A 15,502-nucleotide genomic window follows, 5' to 3' on the forward strand; every position below is an offset into this window, starting at 1 on the left:
CACATGTTCCCTTGCAGGATGCCTGTCTCTCCCAGGAATCATGATTAGGCTGGAAATGCAGCCCAGTGAGGCCAGGGCCACTGTGACAGGGAACCAAGCTACTGCAGGTGACTTCTGTTCCTCTGGAAGCCCCTGATTACAACTGCTTTGGATGGACGAGAGCCCTCCCAAAGCCCTCCCTGCCTGAAGTCAGAGCAGCTTCCAGGTCTTGTGAATAGAGAACTCAGGTGACCTGCCCCACACTTAGTGTTTGTGCACTATGAATATGCCCCTGATCTCACAGGGGGTGAGGACATGTTTACTTGTGAGGGCACAGAGCCAACCACAGCTGCATTTAATCTTCCCTTACACTGCTTGTGCTGATGCATCCACCACGGCAGGGGCAGCAGGGAGGCTGGGGGAACGTTTAGGGCCAGTGGGCACCAAGTGATGGGGAGCCAGCCCATGGTGCTGCCCTGTGCTGGAAGGCTCTGGTCCTTTTACTGGAAGTCTGCAAGCCCCTTGGTTTCCTTCACATACACGTGGGCTGTTATAATTTCACACTTACTGAAATGTCACTGCTTTGTTTAAATCACTCTCTCAGCCATTTCAGAATGTAATATGAGGATTTATCAGGCAGACTGCTGATGTTAAGAAATGACAGGACACTTGTTTCCAGTTTTTAATGCTTTCTTGTAAAACTGAAAATATAAAACCAGCCGAGCAAATGAAGATCTTTATATACATGAGGTCTGTGATTAAAAAAATCCTTCTAGTTAATAAAAAAGAGACAAATTGACCAATGAGTTAAATGAAAACTGATTAAAGGGAACAACATTCTCAAACTGAAACATACTTTGCAGGAAAAAAACAACCCTTCTTTACAAGTTTATTATATAACTTACATTTACACTTTACTGAGAGAACTTACAAAACAAGCTGCTTGAAATGCTCCTCATTCCCTTAAAGCATGAATTTCAAAGTGCCACAGCAAAGGAACAGGTTCCAATATTATCTTATACAGACTATTCATGTATAAAATGGTTTGGTAAATGTGAGGTGTTTGTTTAAATGAGCACATATAGGGATACAGACTAAATAAAAGTACTTGAACAACACCTTTGTTATTACATACTCAGTTATAAGTATAATAAAGGCAACAGGGTCAGCACTGCTCTTAGGTATCTGTATAGATGGAAGGAATGTGATTCAAGCAGTGATCAAAGGCGCCATTCTGGAAGAATCCACTTTCATCAGTTCCATTGGAGACCATGTCTTCCGATACACACTGTGCTTCAGAGATTGCATCATAGCCTGAAAGCAGGACAAGTTGTATGGACATGACTTAGTGCCATAGTACATATAAGGAAGGAAGCGCAGTTTGAGGCCTGGGATTATACAGTACAGCCCAGTGTTAATAAAAAGACAATAGGGTTTACCATCAAAGCCTTACCCAGGAGATACACAAACTAATCTCCATGGACATTTGTGTCATAGGAGATGAAGCTCCCATTCATTTCTGTGGAAAGCTACCCATTTGCAAGTGAAGTGCAAGTATCAGAGTATGACTCTCTTGGGACTTTACAGTCATTATCTGAATAGGATGTCAAAACAATGAGTGGGCAAGGATCCTAGTAAGTGTGCACTAGAAGTGATGCAGTCCTCTTGCTTTGTGTGTTTCCTTCTAATGGCACTTAGGAAAAATGTTCCATGTCTCTCCCAGCTGCTCTTAAGACTCAGAAAAAATCTGGATCCTGCATTTATTGGATCCCCCTATACTGCAGAAATCAGGTGTGTGAGGTCAGGCTCACGGGATGTGTGGAAGGAGCTGTGCACCACATTGTCCTCAGCCCACCATGCTGCCAGCTCCTCACCTGGCCCAGCTCCCTGGTGCTTGCCAGGCTACCACAAAGCCACTATGGTGAGGAAAAATTTCTCTGCCCTTCTCCTTTTATAATGCAAAACTTACTTCCACAGCTTTTTAGCCTCCCTGAGCTGTGCACCCCTGTGGAAATGAACAGCTTTGCCTGATACCAGGTGCTATGGAAGCTGGAATGCCAGGGAGTCTGAAACAAAAAGTTTATTGCCCATCCCAAAGGTCATGAACATTTCCTATTATGCCCCACTGGAACCTGCTTTTTGTTCTAGTTAAGAACATGCCTGTGAACTAAGTGCCTGATGTAGAAAATGCATCTTTTGTAAATCACATTCACTTTTAGATGACTGATCCTCATGGTTACAGCACCAATACCTGGCTCCATCCTCTGCTTGACAGAGGAGCTCTGTGGAGCTGTTGGGAACTCTTATTCTGTGCCTCAGTTCCCTGCGTGGAAAATGGGGCTCTTGCTTCTTTTTAGTCTTTCTCTCATGTCTTCCACCTGCCTGACTCTGCAGGCAAGCGTGTCTGGATGTGGCTAAATCAAATGTTGCAGGGGCTTAACTGAGGCCTCTGGGCTGTGCAGCACCGCATTGCCAGCAGTAGTGACAGATCCTCCGGGCTTACACAGCCAGGCCTGGTTTCAGAAAGCCCCGTCGGCTCCGTCTTTAGAACTTAATTACAGGTATTTTACTGTTAGGTATGTTTTTATTATTTGAGACCTAATTCTCTACTTATTTACATTGCTGCATTTTCCTCTGACGTATGAATTTACTGTTAGTTTACAGGTCAGATTCTGCTGTCTGCACAAATCTGGCATGCAGCACATGTCCAAAGTCTCTGGACAAGGAACTCAGCCTGTTTATCTGCCTTATGCTGTGCCACTCCAAATGGAGTGAGCAGTATTTTGACAGACTCTGCAAGTGTTTCTTTTATGCTGATTTCCATTTGAGGAGCCTGTATACAGGGTAGATACACAACCATGAAGAGAAGCATACACCCCAGAAATCATTATTAGATTCCAGATAGAGTAAACTATCCAAAGTCCAGAACAGAAAATAAGAATTTATTGACTGTTAATATGATTCATGGAGCAGCTGTTTGCCAGTCACATTTGGCATTCCTGGGAGATGAGATCTCATTTAATATTAATGGTGCTATAAAAGCCTGAACAAAAATTAATGCATAGCCTTGATGAATCTTGCAAACCTGAATGGTTCTATTTTACACACGAAAAGATAAGATTTATACGTTTCATATATATTTATGTTTCTGCCTTTTAAGTATTTGCATACCGCAATAACCACCCTAAACCCAAAAATACTACACAGAAACATTTCTTACTAGCTTAGCCCCAGACAGAAAAATCAACTGTTGTTGAAGTTGGTGTCTTGCCATAGTATTATTCTTTGCTCCTACGATTTCTTTTGGAAAGTTTATTTAGTCTGTTCTTTAAATATTGCAGGCTGTCAATCTACACTTGAAATTTGATGTTAACATGAAAAAACTGTGTTTTAGTAACATCAAACTTATGAATAACACAAAAGAATTCAAAGTTGAAGCTGAAACTTCATCTTAAACTTTTCCCTTGTGCTCGTTACCGATGCATACACTTTCTAGTGTGGAACACCAGACAAATGCATGCCCACTCTCTCTGAACAGACTCTCCTTTAATACAAAACAAACAGGAAAGTCAACTCTAATTTTGTGGTCTGACTCAGGCCCCATTTCAAAAAGCATTTAAACATATGTTTCCAGTATTGTCCTTAACCAAGATGCCCTCCTGAATTCAGAAATGGAAGACAAATATCTGAGAGATGTGTAAGTAAAGAGACCAGTAAATGGTGTTTCATGGCTCTGACACACTCACATTTTGTTTGATTTCAGTAAGTCTGTCAAATCTTAATTGTGGTTTTAAAAGTAGAGAACAATGCTTTACACAAATGAATACTTCAATACTGAAGCACTATAGTAATCCAGCTACCATTACTTGTTGTAAATTGTACATTATGCAAATATGTAGTTAAATGGGAAAACACAATTGCCATGAATGTGCAAAGCACAAACACAAAGGAACTGCTGAACAAAACCAAACTGGTCTTTTTAGCTGAATTTATCGAAGCAGTGCCTTCCCATTTTGTAAACATCAGGATTGCGAAACAAAGCCACCCTTTTATTCCTGCTTTGAAGGAATAAAAGCTCCTGCTGCTGCTGTTTTCTTCAGAGCTGTGTTAACTATCTATCTTCTTAACTTTGATCTGACTATAAAAGCCTCCCTGAGCCTACCTGCAGAGATGTACCATGAATAGCCCACACGATGAATGTGAGAGGTGTCTGTTTGTCAGCTCTCCTGAAGGTGTGTGCTGCCTGTGACATCCGGCAGAGCGAAAGGAGAATTTGACTGTCCATCAGTCAAATACAGCTGGACTAAAGAAAATAAATTAGCTTTTCTCCTGGGATTTTTATAGATGCAAATGAATTTCAGTGACTGAGGGTTTTATGCAAGTATATTTTTGTAATAACATTGGCTATAAAATGTGTTCTTTTCCCCTCCTCCTAAAAATATCACATGGGTAATTCTTTATAGGCAGAATAAATTACCTGTTGAAGCTAAAGGTGCATTGAGTATGTGATAGCCATTCTGTCTCAGAGGATTAAAGCAGTGGGATTCCCCTGTAAGGACATCACTGGTGACAGACTGGTCCATTGTTCTGTAGCAGTCTCCATAGTGGAAACAGTTTTGTATTGAGTGAAAGCTGCCTTGGTAACCTGAAAACAGATATCACACACACATTTTAACACCACTGTAACTGTATTAGATCTATTTCTGTCACAGTATTTCATTACTATTGTGGGGGTTTTTAGTCCCTCAGTTTAAACTATGCAATAATGATCACGCTGTTCTATAAGGCATAATAATATAGAAGCTACATCAGACTCATTCCCACAAGGTGCTGTGGACTGTGACCCCCATCAAGCAAAAATCTCAGGGGTGTGCTTCATTTCAAGTAGTGGGTCAGCTGAACCCAGTCATTAGCCCACTTGTGTTCAAAGCTACGTACCTTGGGTTTTGCCAGCAGAAACTGTGACTTGTGCACAACAAAAGAAAGCAGGTAACAGTAAAGGACAAATGAGTTGCTGAGGAAGGAATTTTACAACTTGGAAGTATGTGCCAACATCCTAAAAGAAAATGTTATTTGCTCCCTTAAGGACAACCTCAAAGCATGCCACAAGATGTATACCAACCGTGGCCTGATTTAATGATTTTCCTTCCTCCTGCCTCAATAACCTCTTCCTGATTCCAGGTGCATCACACACTATTTGCACAGTCATATTATGTGTTTCCTTACCTTCTCTCAAAGCCCCCTCTGAAATGATTCTCCTTCCCTTATATGCAACTGAAGTCAACCAAGTCAGGCTTTAAGTTTAGTAGAATGTGCTATCAGGATTTTCCTCTGTTTGCCAGGAAAAATACAGAGCTGTTGCCTCTCTTCCCTCAGCCTTACTCAGACTGAAATGTTTCCTAAGGAACCAGGTAGTTCAGCCAAAGAGACACAACCACATCAGCCGCTGACAGAAGCCAACACAGCCCCACTCAGCAGTGACTTGCTGGGCTGGTTGTGCAGCTATTCAGTCTGGTTGTTTACAAATGAAATACCTGTGCCTATCACCAAAGAGCCTGGGTGATGTACAGGGGGGGATGTGACCCTTACAAATCATGCAGTGTATAAGGTTTTTCCTGTTAAGAAAGATCTCCTGTCTTTTTCTGCATTTTCCCTTTAATTCCAAAGTTTGACCAAGGACATAGGTAGCATCTGTTCAGTCTGGTCATGTTTTCTAAGGTGGTAATAAATAAGGCTGAGGCAATTCTTTAGTAAAAATACAATGAACTCATGGAGTGGGGAAAGATTTGCTCTGAAGTTTCACAGTTTCATATGTGTTTTGGCAGAATCTGCATGGATTAGATGATTCATTTCTTAAGAACCTGTAATCCTCCACCACAAAATACCTGAACTGTTGATATCCATGATTGGTGAAGTACTAATGGATGACTGTGTTAGATAAAGACACTACACACACTGTACCAAAGCTGTTTGTATTTGCTGCTACATAGAAGAAGGCTGAGAAATTTGGAAAGCTGAGTATTAAATGATGCATGTCCTTCCTTGGAATAAATAGACAGCCACCTCTATTTACTGCCTGGAGAGTCTGGCTCAATCAACCAAAGCGCTCTCATGAGAGGTAGCAAAGCCATCTTTTGGTGTGGTTTAGGTACAGGGCTTTATTGATTGGCTTTTGATAATTATCCTGACTTTTCTGTTTACAAAATATGAACTCCCTGCTATAAACCTTCTAAAAATACCTCCTTCTGAGATGAACAGTGAGAAAAAATGAGACACTTGGCTTCAGACGAGGTGTAACTGGTTGCAGAGAGCACTTATACGCACTGCTAGTGAAAAAAGTGAACCTCTTCCAGAAAGTCTGCTATACACATCACTTCTAGGGAAGGCATGACGTGTATTTTCTCTGTCTCTGTAATTGCTGCCCTTTTGTCACGCTCCCAGGCTTGCCTTTGTTAGCTCTATTAAACATCTTTATGATCTACAGGGCTGGCACAGTGACTTAGAAAATCAGAGACCAGCCAAGCCTGACAGAACCGGATTGAAACTAGTTGGATCCAGGGTTTTCTCAAGACCTATGAGTAAAGATTTCTTTTGAAGTGTTTTCAGTTTCACTGTCTAGCTGCTCAGGAAAACATACCTGAGGCAGAGAACTGCCTCAGAATCAGAAGTCTGGAAAGAACTAAAATGCTCCATAAGCGTTCAAATTCTCTGTTGGACTGCAGCATCTGTCCCTCAGCATCACTGTGTGATAATCTGAGAAGGCAGCATAAAAAAGAGTTACTGGAAGTATCCAGTGAAGAGACACAATGTAGGAAAATACTAGTGTTACTTCACTGTTGTAATGACCAGGAGCAAATTTCTGCTAAGTGCTTCCTGGAGGAAATACAGAGAAATGCAGCATTCCAATTCTAATGTGATTGAAGATGTGATAAATGCAGGTAGCAAACTAAAGAAAGACGTCAGCATGAGGAAGGGAAAGGTTGCAGTGCTGGTCACTGGTCAGGTAAAACAAACCATGGCACTAAAAATGGGACTTTTAATCCTTCTGACCTCAGCAGTATAACAAAAGCTTCCTTTTCCATGAGCTTCAGAGAAATGATGAGACAGTGGGACCCTATTAGAAAGGGGCAGAGGCTGGGTAGGAAGAATTGTGCTTGTTGTATTAAAAGCTGTGTTTCAAAATGTAGCCAGCTGAACGTTAATCTTTGAAGGTGGAAATAAGTCTTGGAATGACTGAAACTGCATGCCTCCATGTTGAAGGACTGCAGGCTCAGGGAGCTGCTATGTCAGTTAGACTGTTTTCATGACTTTTTACATACTTTCTATATTCCAACCACTGCTTCAGGGGAACAATCAGAGTTTCTTTTGGTACCAGGTAGGTTGGCTCTTCTTGATGCACTTCAGTAGCACGGCATGGCTCAAGAGGCCAGTCAGGCTGTTCAGAGGAGCTGAGCCTCACACATCTTTCACACTATTAAAAAGGGAAAACTGCCAGCTAGTTTAAGCACTAAGTGTTCCCAAACCCCAAAGTAGTTAGAAAAGAGATGGAAAGGCCATGTGAGTTAAAGCAACCACAAGGACTTTTGTTAACAACAGCCGCTCTTGCCAGATAAGGTTTCATTCATTTTACACAACCACAGGAAATGAAACTTGTTGCTCGCAGGCACTACAACATTTGATTTGCATATGTAGTACAAGTCAGAGCCTTACTGCACTTATAACACCTCTAAAATGTGCAGTATGAAACAAGGGTGCTTTTGGTTCGTGCCATTTAGTTGTGGTTCCTTTGGATTTCTTCAAGTGGCTTACACAGAAAGTATTAGGAATTATGATTAATATCCCATAACTAACGGTTCAATTAACAACCACATATGGATCAGAGTAAACTAAACATGGAGCAGTTTTTACTAGTTCTTGAAAAAGGCTTTCTTCAGTGGTTAAGATGAAGTAAGCAAGAAGGCTTGTCTGGTGCAAAGAGCCTGCTCCTTCTCGGAGCGCAGAAGTGTAATACACATTTGGCAACCAGTGTTTCGCCAATATTTTTTTTTCCACATGGATTTCAGGTTTTCCTTCAGTTTTGATTTCAATCAAAAGTTTTCTGAGGTTCATTTTCAAGTGAAGAATTTACTAAATGTCCTGTCAGTTTAAGGGATCGCTATGAAATGGTTTATGGACAGTAGATGTAGAAATATAGCAGTTAATAAAGGAATAAACCGAGTTCCAAACATAACATTTAGTTAAAAATTTGCTTTGAAATAATTTGTGACAGAAAAGCTGCCGTGAACCACTTCACACGGTGCACTGGCTGCCTCTGTTTCTCTAAGGCACAGCCTAGAAAACTTCAAGCAGCTTTCAAATGAATGATGTAATGAGCAAATAATTGAAATATGCCTATTAAATGCCATCGTGTTATGTCATGTCATTTACATGTATGTGCAAATAAATCTCAGCTTTTCAAATTCCATAAAACTTCTGACAAGAACTCATGTCAGATATAAATAACTACAGGATTCCATTGCCTGCCAAATTCTTTCAGCATGTAATAATTTCCATGTGATCTTACTACAACGAGGTTTAAACATTTAAGTAAGGTCAGCTTATTCTTTCATTATCAATATATCTGCTACCAGCTCGACAAAGCTCGCTGTCTTCTAAACATTTCACATCCAGTGTTTCTATGCTTCTAGATAGATGCAGAGTTCCACACAAAGATGTATATAATGTTCCAAAAGTTCAAAACTCACAAATTACTAGATTCCATTAGAATAGCAAAAATTCCATTAGATGGAAAAAAAAAGACATAGAGCCAGTACAGCTAAGTACAGGTTACACATGAACTCATTTCAAAGGCTGTTAATCAAAATTGATTTTTGATTGACCATTTCCATAATGAATTTATAATAATACTTCAACATTTGGTCAAAGTGGAAAATTATGGCTTTTTCAAAACCACACAACATAACACTTAGAAAGCAACAATTCATTCAAAAGGAAATGTGGTTTTCTTAAGGAATAAAGTCAATTTATTTAAGTGGTTCAAAACTTGTTCTGTCTATGCATTTGTTTCTGCCATAGTAATGAGCTGTTAAACTTTCCTCTTGTGGTTTGTAGTTATTTAGCTCATTATAGTAACATAATCATATATCATTATACGCTATCATAAATCTGCCACTTTTCCCTTAGAGTTAATCTTTTTAAATTGAATAATCTGTTGAGCATCAGGTTGAGTTAGTTTTTCCTTCAGCACAAATCGTTTCCTATAATACGCTTTAACTTTTCAGACTAAGTACAATCCAACCAAAGAGCAAAAATGAGCCTCGGAGAAGGAAAGTCTGAGGGAACTGCTGGGATACTGAACCCCGCTACAGCTATGAATTGCTAACTGAGTTTGTGCTCAGGCCCTGGGTTTCAGACCTACCCTTAGCATCTATTGAGAGAAACCAAACCACCTGTTGTGCCCACTGGTAAATAGATCACATGTGATACTTTGCCAGCCAAAAATTACCTTATATAAGTGACAGTACAGCTGTGAAACAAGTTCCCAAAAAACTGCTTGTCTGCCTGCATAAACTTACATGCTTGGTTATTCTTGCAACCAGACATGTCCTGCATGCTTCTTTCTTGTGGCTATTTACCACACTTAAGCAGCTTTCCATCTGGATTATAGAACAGAGCTCTCAAATATGCAAGCTCCTGTCACTGGAAGTATCTTTGATAATAATATCTCTCGCTAATTTATACTTCAGAAACTGCAGAACCATTACTTAGTTCCCACAGCCCAACTCTGCAATAGGTAAATAAGCTCCCGATGAAAAAGGCTGAGTAATCCGGATTGAAAAATGGTTTAAATTAAGCAGTGGGACAGCTGCTTAGTGCTTAGCTGCTGTCATTCCTGTCCTCAAGTCACACTGGTACTTTGTAGCTGTACACAGTGCCTTGGCATATTGATGTATAAAATAACACAGGTGCTCAACTTCCAAATAACAAATAGCAAACTATTTCTCTAAATTCATGTTTAGTGCATCACTGTCAGTGGCCTGAGAGGACACTGCCAAGGTCTCCTTCAGCCCATATATTTTGGGACTAGATGGCTCTGGCTCTGGCAGAGTCCCTCTCGCCAAGCTGATGGAAGGCTGGATGACGATCCTCATCTCATCTCATCTGGATAATCAGATGAGGTGCATGGCTAGTAGCAACCTACTGAAAAACCTAAGTGCAAGAGATCTGCAGTGGGGAAACTTCCCCTGTTGGGATACCATATCATAGCATGAGCTGGTCTAAACGCTTGGCTCTGTGTGTATCAAGCCACTTTAAAAACTGGAGTTCCCAGTGAAATGCTCTCAGTGTCTTAATAGTTGTATTATTATATAGGTATAGAAAACATATATTTTGGCCAATATATAAGTATTAGCCAAAAATGCAAAAACTGCAATAAATTCTTTCTCCCCACCTAGAAATTAGGAAAAGAAAGAAAAGAGGGAAGAGTTACCTTGAGATCCCTGCTGTACAGACTGGTTTTGAAATTGCGTGTATGGTTTATTTGGTATTCCAGAAAATTGCTGCCCGTTTGGTGACTGGCTGTGTGATGACGGAGAACCATGTTTCTGCAATAGGGAAGGTGGAACTAATGCTTTCAGGGGGCTGACAAGTGGAGAGATTATGTTGGGAGCAAGCCTAGAAAAAGAAAAGACAGAAAAACTTCACATATCACATCACAATATGGGAAAATGAAATACTTGAAAGGTGCTATTTCCATAATACAGGAATATAGAAACATTTATTTTGCAGGCAGAAATTAGGTTGAAAAAGAAAGATAACAGATGTAGTGCTGCTTTCAGGTTTTCATTAGGAGGAAACAGAAAAGGATTTGTATTCCTTTCCACTGAGCTCCTGTACTAGCCATAATGACAGGATCAAAATGACACCACTTCTCAGCAAGCAACTTCAACACAGCTCAGCTTTCAGTTAAACTTCTGTGAGCTGAGATGCATGTCCAGGAAACAAAAGTGGAAAATAAAGTGAGTAAATGCAAGTAAATTGTTTTAGTGTCTTCGTAGTTGTAACAGGGTAAAGCTTTACCCCCAAGTTGCAGCCACGACAAAGAAAAGCATTAGCTTCAGTTATTCCTCATGTAGGATTGTTTTTAGACTTGGAAATACAGCTTTAACTGCAACAGTTGGTACCGTCCTTTAAAGAAAAGTCTGAGTAAGTGTTTGCTTGTGGCAGCACTGCTCAGCATAAGCCTGAGAAGTGGCTATACCTGAGAGGTGGAAAATCCCCACCAGACATCTGGGACTGGGGCCAGCACAGGAGCCCTGGGGCAGTCCTCACCGAAGACTGAGTCCTTGCGTGGTCCTCACCAAGGACTGACTTCCTCACTGAGGAAGATCCTCACCAACCCGCTCCCGTGAAGTCCCTGGCATCTGCCACCAGTGGAGCAGAGAACCTTCAGTGCTTCCTGCCTGCCACGACATGACCATCCCACCAAGGGGTGCTACAGCAGCTGGCCCAGACGGGACAGACCCTTTGCCAGAGAGCTGACTTTTGGCCAGTTACAGCCAAAGAGGTGGCATGGTGCAGAAGATGGGACCAAAGATGGGACGGCACTTATGTACAAGCCTCTTTTTGAGCTGTATTACACTAACTCTGTAAATCGGTAAATAGGTAGAAGCTGGACCTTTTACCTTCCTGCCGTAGCTGTGACAAGTGGCCTTTCCCTGCAAAGCCCATCGTTACACTGTCAGATGTGTGGGTTGTATGGACACTACATTCACCGTATACGCTCTGCTGCCTCTGGAGCTTTTGCTAAACATAAGCAGCAGATCTTTGGGCAAGGCTAGAACATCCAGACACAAGAAAAACCACCTGTGTGTTTGAGAGCCACCCTGTGAAAGGAACCTTCACAGGTACAGGTCCTGAGGCGCAGGGATAAAAATACCCCTGCATGTTTTAACACATGTCACTGGAAGGAAATAATACATGGGCTGGAAAGAAATACTGAGCAAAAAGCACTGCAAGTGCACTAAAAATGAACTAAAACCCAGATCAGATCTCTCACAGGTGTCTTCCTCCACCACTGCACAAGGCATTCCAACACCATAAACCACCATTTGCAATAGCAGTTCCTCACCGGTTTGTGCAACAGCTTCTTGGAGTTTAAACTTGGGGAGTGAGGCTGTGCTTGACTTAGGGCTAAGCACTCCATGGGAGCATTCAAGAGGTAAATATAGATGAACTGTGAATTAATGGTGACAACAGCTTAATCAAATTTAACAGGAGAGGCAGAGGAACACTGCCAAAAGCTGTCACACTGACACTCTATTAAAAGGGGCTTAAATAAATCAACCAGTCAAAGCCCGTCCTATGCTGAAATAATTCCATCTCCCAAAACAGGAAAAGAAGGCATATAATAGAAACCACAGAGACTCTGAATATCCCCAAACCAAACTGAAGAATTCAGACAGTATTTTTAAATGGCTGAAGGCAAGGATAGTTTCAAACCAAATACCTAAGAACTGCAAAATAATCCCAACAACAGAGCTGGGATGGCCCTTGCCCTGCAAAGGCTGCAGAGTTGCTGAACGTGGACAAGGGAACGCAGGGGCCACCTGTGCCCTCTTCAGGTCAGAGACAGAAAATGCTCTCTGGAGCCTGGGCCGGATCTGAAGAGCAGCTGCTCGGGGGGAAAATACCGAGTTCATGTGCTGAGTAGCAGCTAAACGCTAAGGTCAGCTCCCGTGTGGCTCTAGTTTTCCCTCAGAGGTCTCAGTAGAGCAATAGTTTAACACAAACGAGCTGTCGCGCAGCGCAGCTACAAGCTGAATCTGCTGCAAATGCTCTCAGATGCGTGTCTGTGGTGAATTCTTGCATGAAGATGGGGCTGAGATTATTTGCTGGGACCTACAGAAGAGCCTTTGCTCTCTCTGGGCTCTTTCGAAGCTGCAAGTGGGTGCCAGCAAAACGCAACCACAGATTACAGCATGGTTACCAGCCCCTTCAAGCGGCACCCATGGAGACACTGTCCTCCACACGCCAGAAATACTTTAGGAGCCTGGAAATGCTTCTATCTGAAAGGAGATGAAAAAGATTGCAGTTGTTTTCACTGGAAAGATAATAGCTCAAAGAGATCACGATAGTGACATTTATATGGATAATGACCACACATGCATTTAAAAGAGAAACAAAAGAGGTACTAAAAACTCCAAGGCCTGGAGAGCCAGAAACCACTCTGAATGAGAGAGGAAAATACTTCTGGTGAGCAAATACTCTGCAACTGCCTGGGTTGGGTTTCCTCTGCCTTCTCTTGAAATGTCTTGTCCCGGCTACTGCTGGGAAATGAGCACCCCATCAGAGGCCTGCCAGGCGGCTCGCTGCCCAGTGCTTTGTTTGCAGGGATGCTCGAGGAAGCCCATTTTTATATCCTATCCAAACATCTGACATGCCAAACAAAAATGGTATATTTGAGGTGTCTGGCTGTGGAAATACTGACAATCCCAGCTTCCCTACCCAGTTTAACCACTCCCAGAGGCAGTTTAAATCTTACCCATGTTAGAATTTAACAGGTTTTAGTGTTATTTTCAAAGCAGCGCTTCTCCCCATTCACTCTGTTTTGCATCCCTGTTTTTCCTGTGTGTGAGCTCAAAGTTGTGATAGTGTCTGTGCCTCAAAGCCTTTTGAATGGCAGGTTAAGAGCATGTGAGGTTCCCCATGCGAGGCAAGAGGGGTGAGCTGAGCGGCCGCGCAGAGCTGCTAGCTCGGCACTGCTGTCACTCGCTGGAGCTCAGCAAACATTGCTGTCTGCGGGCAGCCAGTATCCTAGGAGCTGCCTGTAGCACAAGAACTTGAGCTGAAACCCTGAAAGCGCTGCGTAACACTTGACATTGCTGGAAGAGTTTCATACAGTTGAGCAGGTCACCGTAAAATCTACCACATTCTGCTCAGTCTCTCCCGAAGAGGGAGTTTAACTTGTTTCCCAGAAGTTAAGGCAGAGTTTCTAGCCAGGAAAGAGCTTTGCTCAGGAGAAAAAAACCTGGAGAAATTAGCACGAGTGGCTAGATTTGTCATCACAATGCCCACAGCTCAAGCTGGTCCCTAAAATACGATGTATGAAGTGTATGCATGTGTGAATGTGCACTGGCACGCTCTGAGGGAGTTTTTCATCAGCTAACTGTCCAGTTCCCAGTGCCATGTTTTTAATTCCCTCTGAATATCTGCCTACTAATTAGGTTGCTGTGATACTCAGGTTGTTAAAGGAGAGGAGGAATCATTCCTGATGCACAATAAAGAGATAATGCATTAGTAAGAGAAACGAGTTTAAAAGGAGATGCCTTCTGTGAAGAAGAAACTCTAAAGTACTTAAACCAGGAACTCAGCTGGATACATTAAAAATTCCCAAGCAGTAGCTCAGGCAGATACGTTTCACTAACTAATAGGCTGGATATTTCCTGTTAATACTGTACTACAACCACAGTTTGCTTTGGTTCGGATATTAATAATAAATATATAGCATATATTTTACTTTAATTGTAACTGGTATAATTCACTCAATTTGCAGATCCTTTGGGGGCCTTTTAATATATATCTGTGCCTATATATAGCTATAGAGAGAGATTTACAAATGAATACTCTCACACACATGTAAAAAACCTCCTTATCCTTCCTTAATTCATCAGATTCAGGGTTAAATGGAGTATTTCTGTTCAGGAGCATAAATCTTTTTGCTATGTCCCTAACTTTGTGACTAAGCTAAAAGGAATCAACAGTTCTTACAGACTACTGGCACTGCTGACGTAGCTGCACTGGTGAAACCCTGTCTTACAAGGATGCTTCGTGATAAAACAGTAACTCAAACAACAAACTAACCCACTGCAAGGCTTTTACTACTCTATTATCAGAAACCATACGTCCCTTATGTGAAAGGTAAGCTGTTAACCATGCATTCGCCTTGTTCCTCTCCATTAGCTGCTACAGGCACTAATGAAGTTACTAACAAACCCTTACTGAATCCAGCAGATTTCCAGTTGCCTACTGATGGAACTGCCATTGCTCACGAATTTGCTGTCTGTAACATTTGATGCAAGTAGAAAAGCTTTTCCACCTGAAGACCCATTTTGGTGACTTTATGACAGTGGGTACTTCTCAATCCCTGTCATCCAGAGAGGTGGTCACCAAAGAGCCTGTGTTCCTTACATGTGTTGGCTGGGCTTGAATGTACAGTATCTTTGGGAACAGCAGTCGTGTAGGAATAATGTGCAGCTTTCTTGAGCAATAGTAACAGAAAGGGAACTGCACAGTTGGATGCAGTTCTTATTAAGGACTGTTTATCACAGAGTGGTAAAACCAGTTCAGTTTTGATTCATTAAAGTTATCACGAGAGTTAAAACCAGTTCATGACATACTGGAATAGTAAGACAGGGTTTTCTTTTAAAGTAGAACTGCCCAACTAGGAGCATGCCACTGACAGAAGAGTATTTAAACTGCAGTTTTTCAGATTGCAGGGGTGCTATGGAGGAGCCAGCCTCCT

At 41.8% G+C, this 15,502-nt stretch overlaps 1 protein-coding gene across 7 annotated transcripts in view; it reads right to left on the reverse strand.

The window, feature by feature from the left end:
- Nucleotides 1-647: 647 nt before the first annotated feature.
- The window catches only part of GLIS1 (GLIS family zinc finger 1), a 197,502-nt gene continuing 182,647 nt past the window's right edge, over nt 648-15,502 (reverse strand). For 6 of the 7 annotated variants that reach the window (XM_062623075.1, XM_062623074.1, XM_062623072.1 and 3 more), the window contains 3 exons: nt 10,469-10,653; nt 4,457-4,624; nt 648-1,293 (listed from right to left, as the gene is read on the reverse strand). In XM_062623075.1, the coding sequence (XP_062479059.1) occupies nt 1,157-1,293; nt 4,457-4,624; nt 10,469-10,653 (490 nt within the window). In that variant the 3' untranslated portion in view covers nt 648-1,156. The other variant, XM_062623076.1, reaches the window with a different exon arrangement.

Source organism: Pezoporus occidentalis, unplaced genomic scaffold, assembly GCF_034315485.1.
Source record: "Pezoporus occidentalis ecotype Australia unplaced genomic scaffold, CSIRO_AGI_Poc_V1 ctg25, whole genome shotgun sequence".
Classification (NCBI taxonomy): Eukaryota; Metazoa; Chordata; class Aves; order Psittaciformes; family Psittacidae; genus Pezoporus; species Pezoporus occidentalis.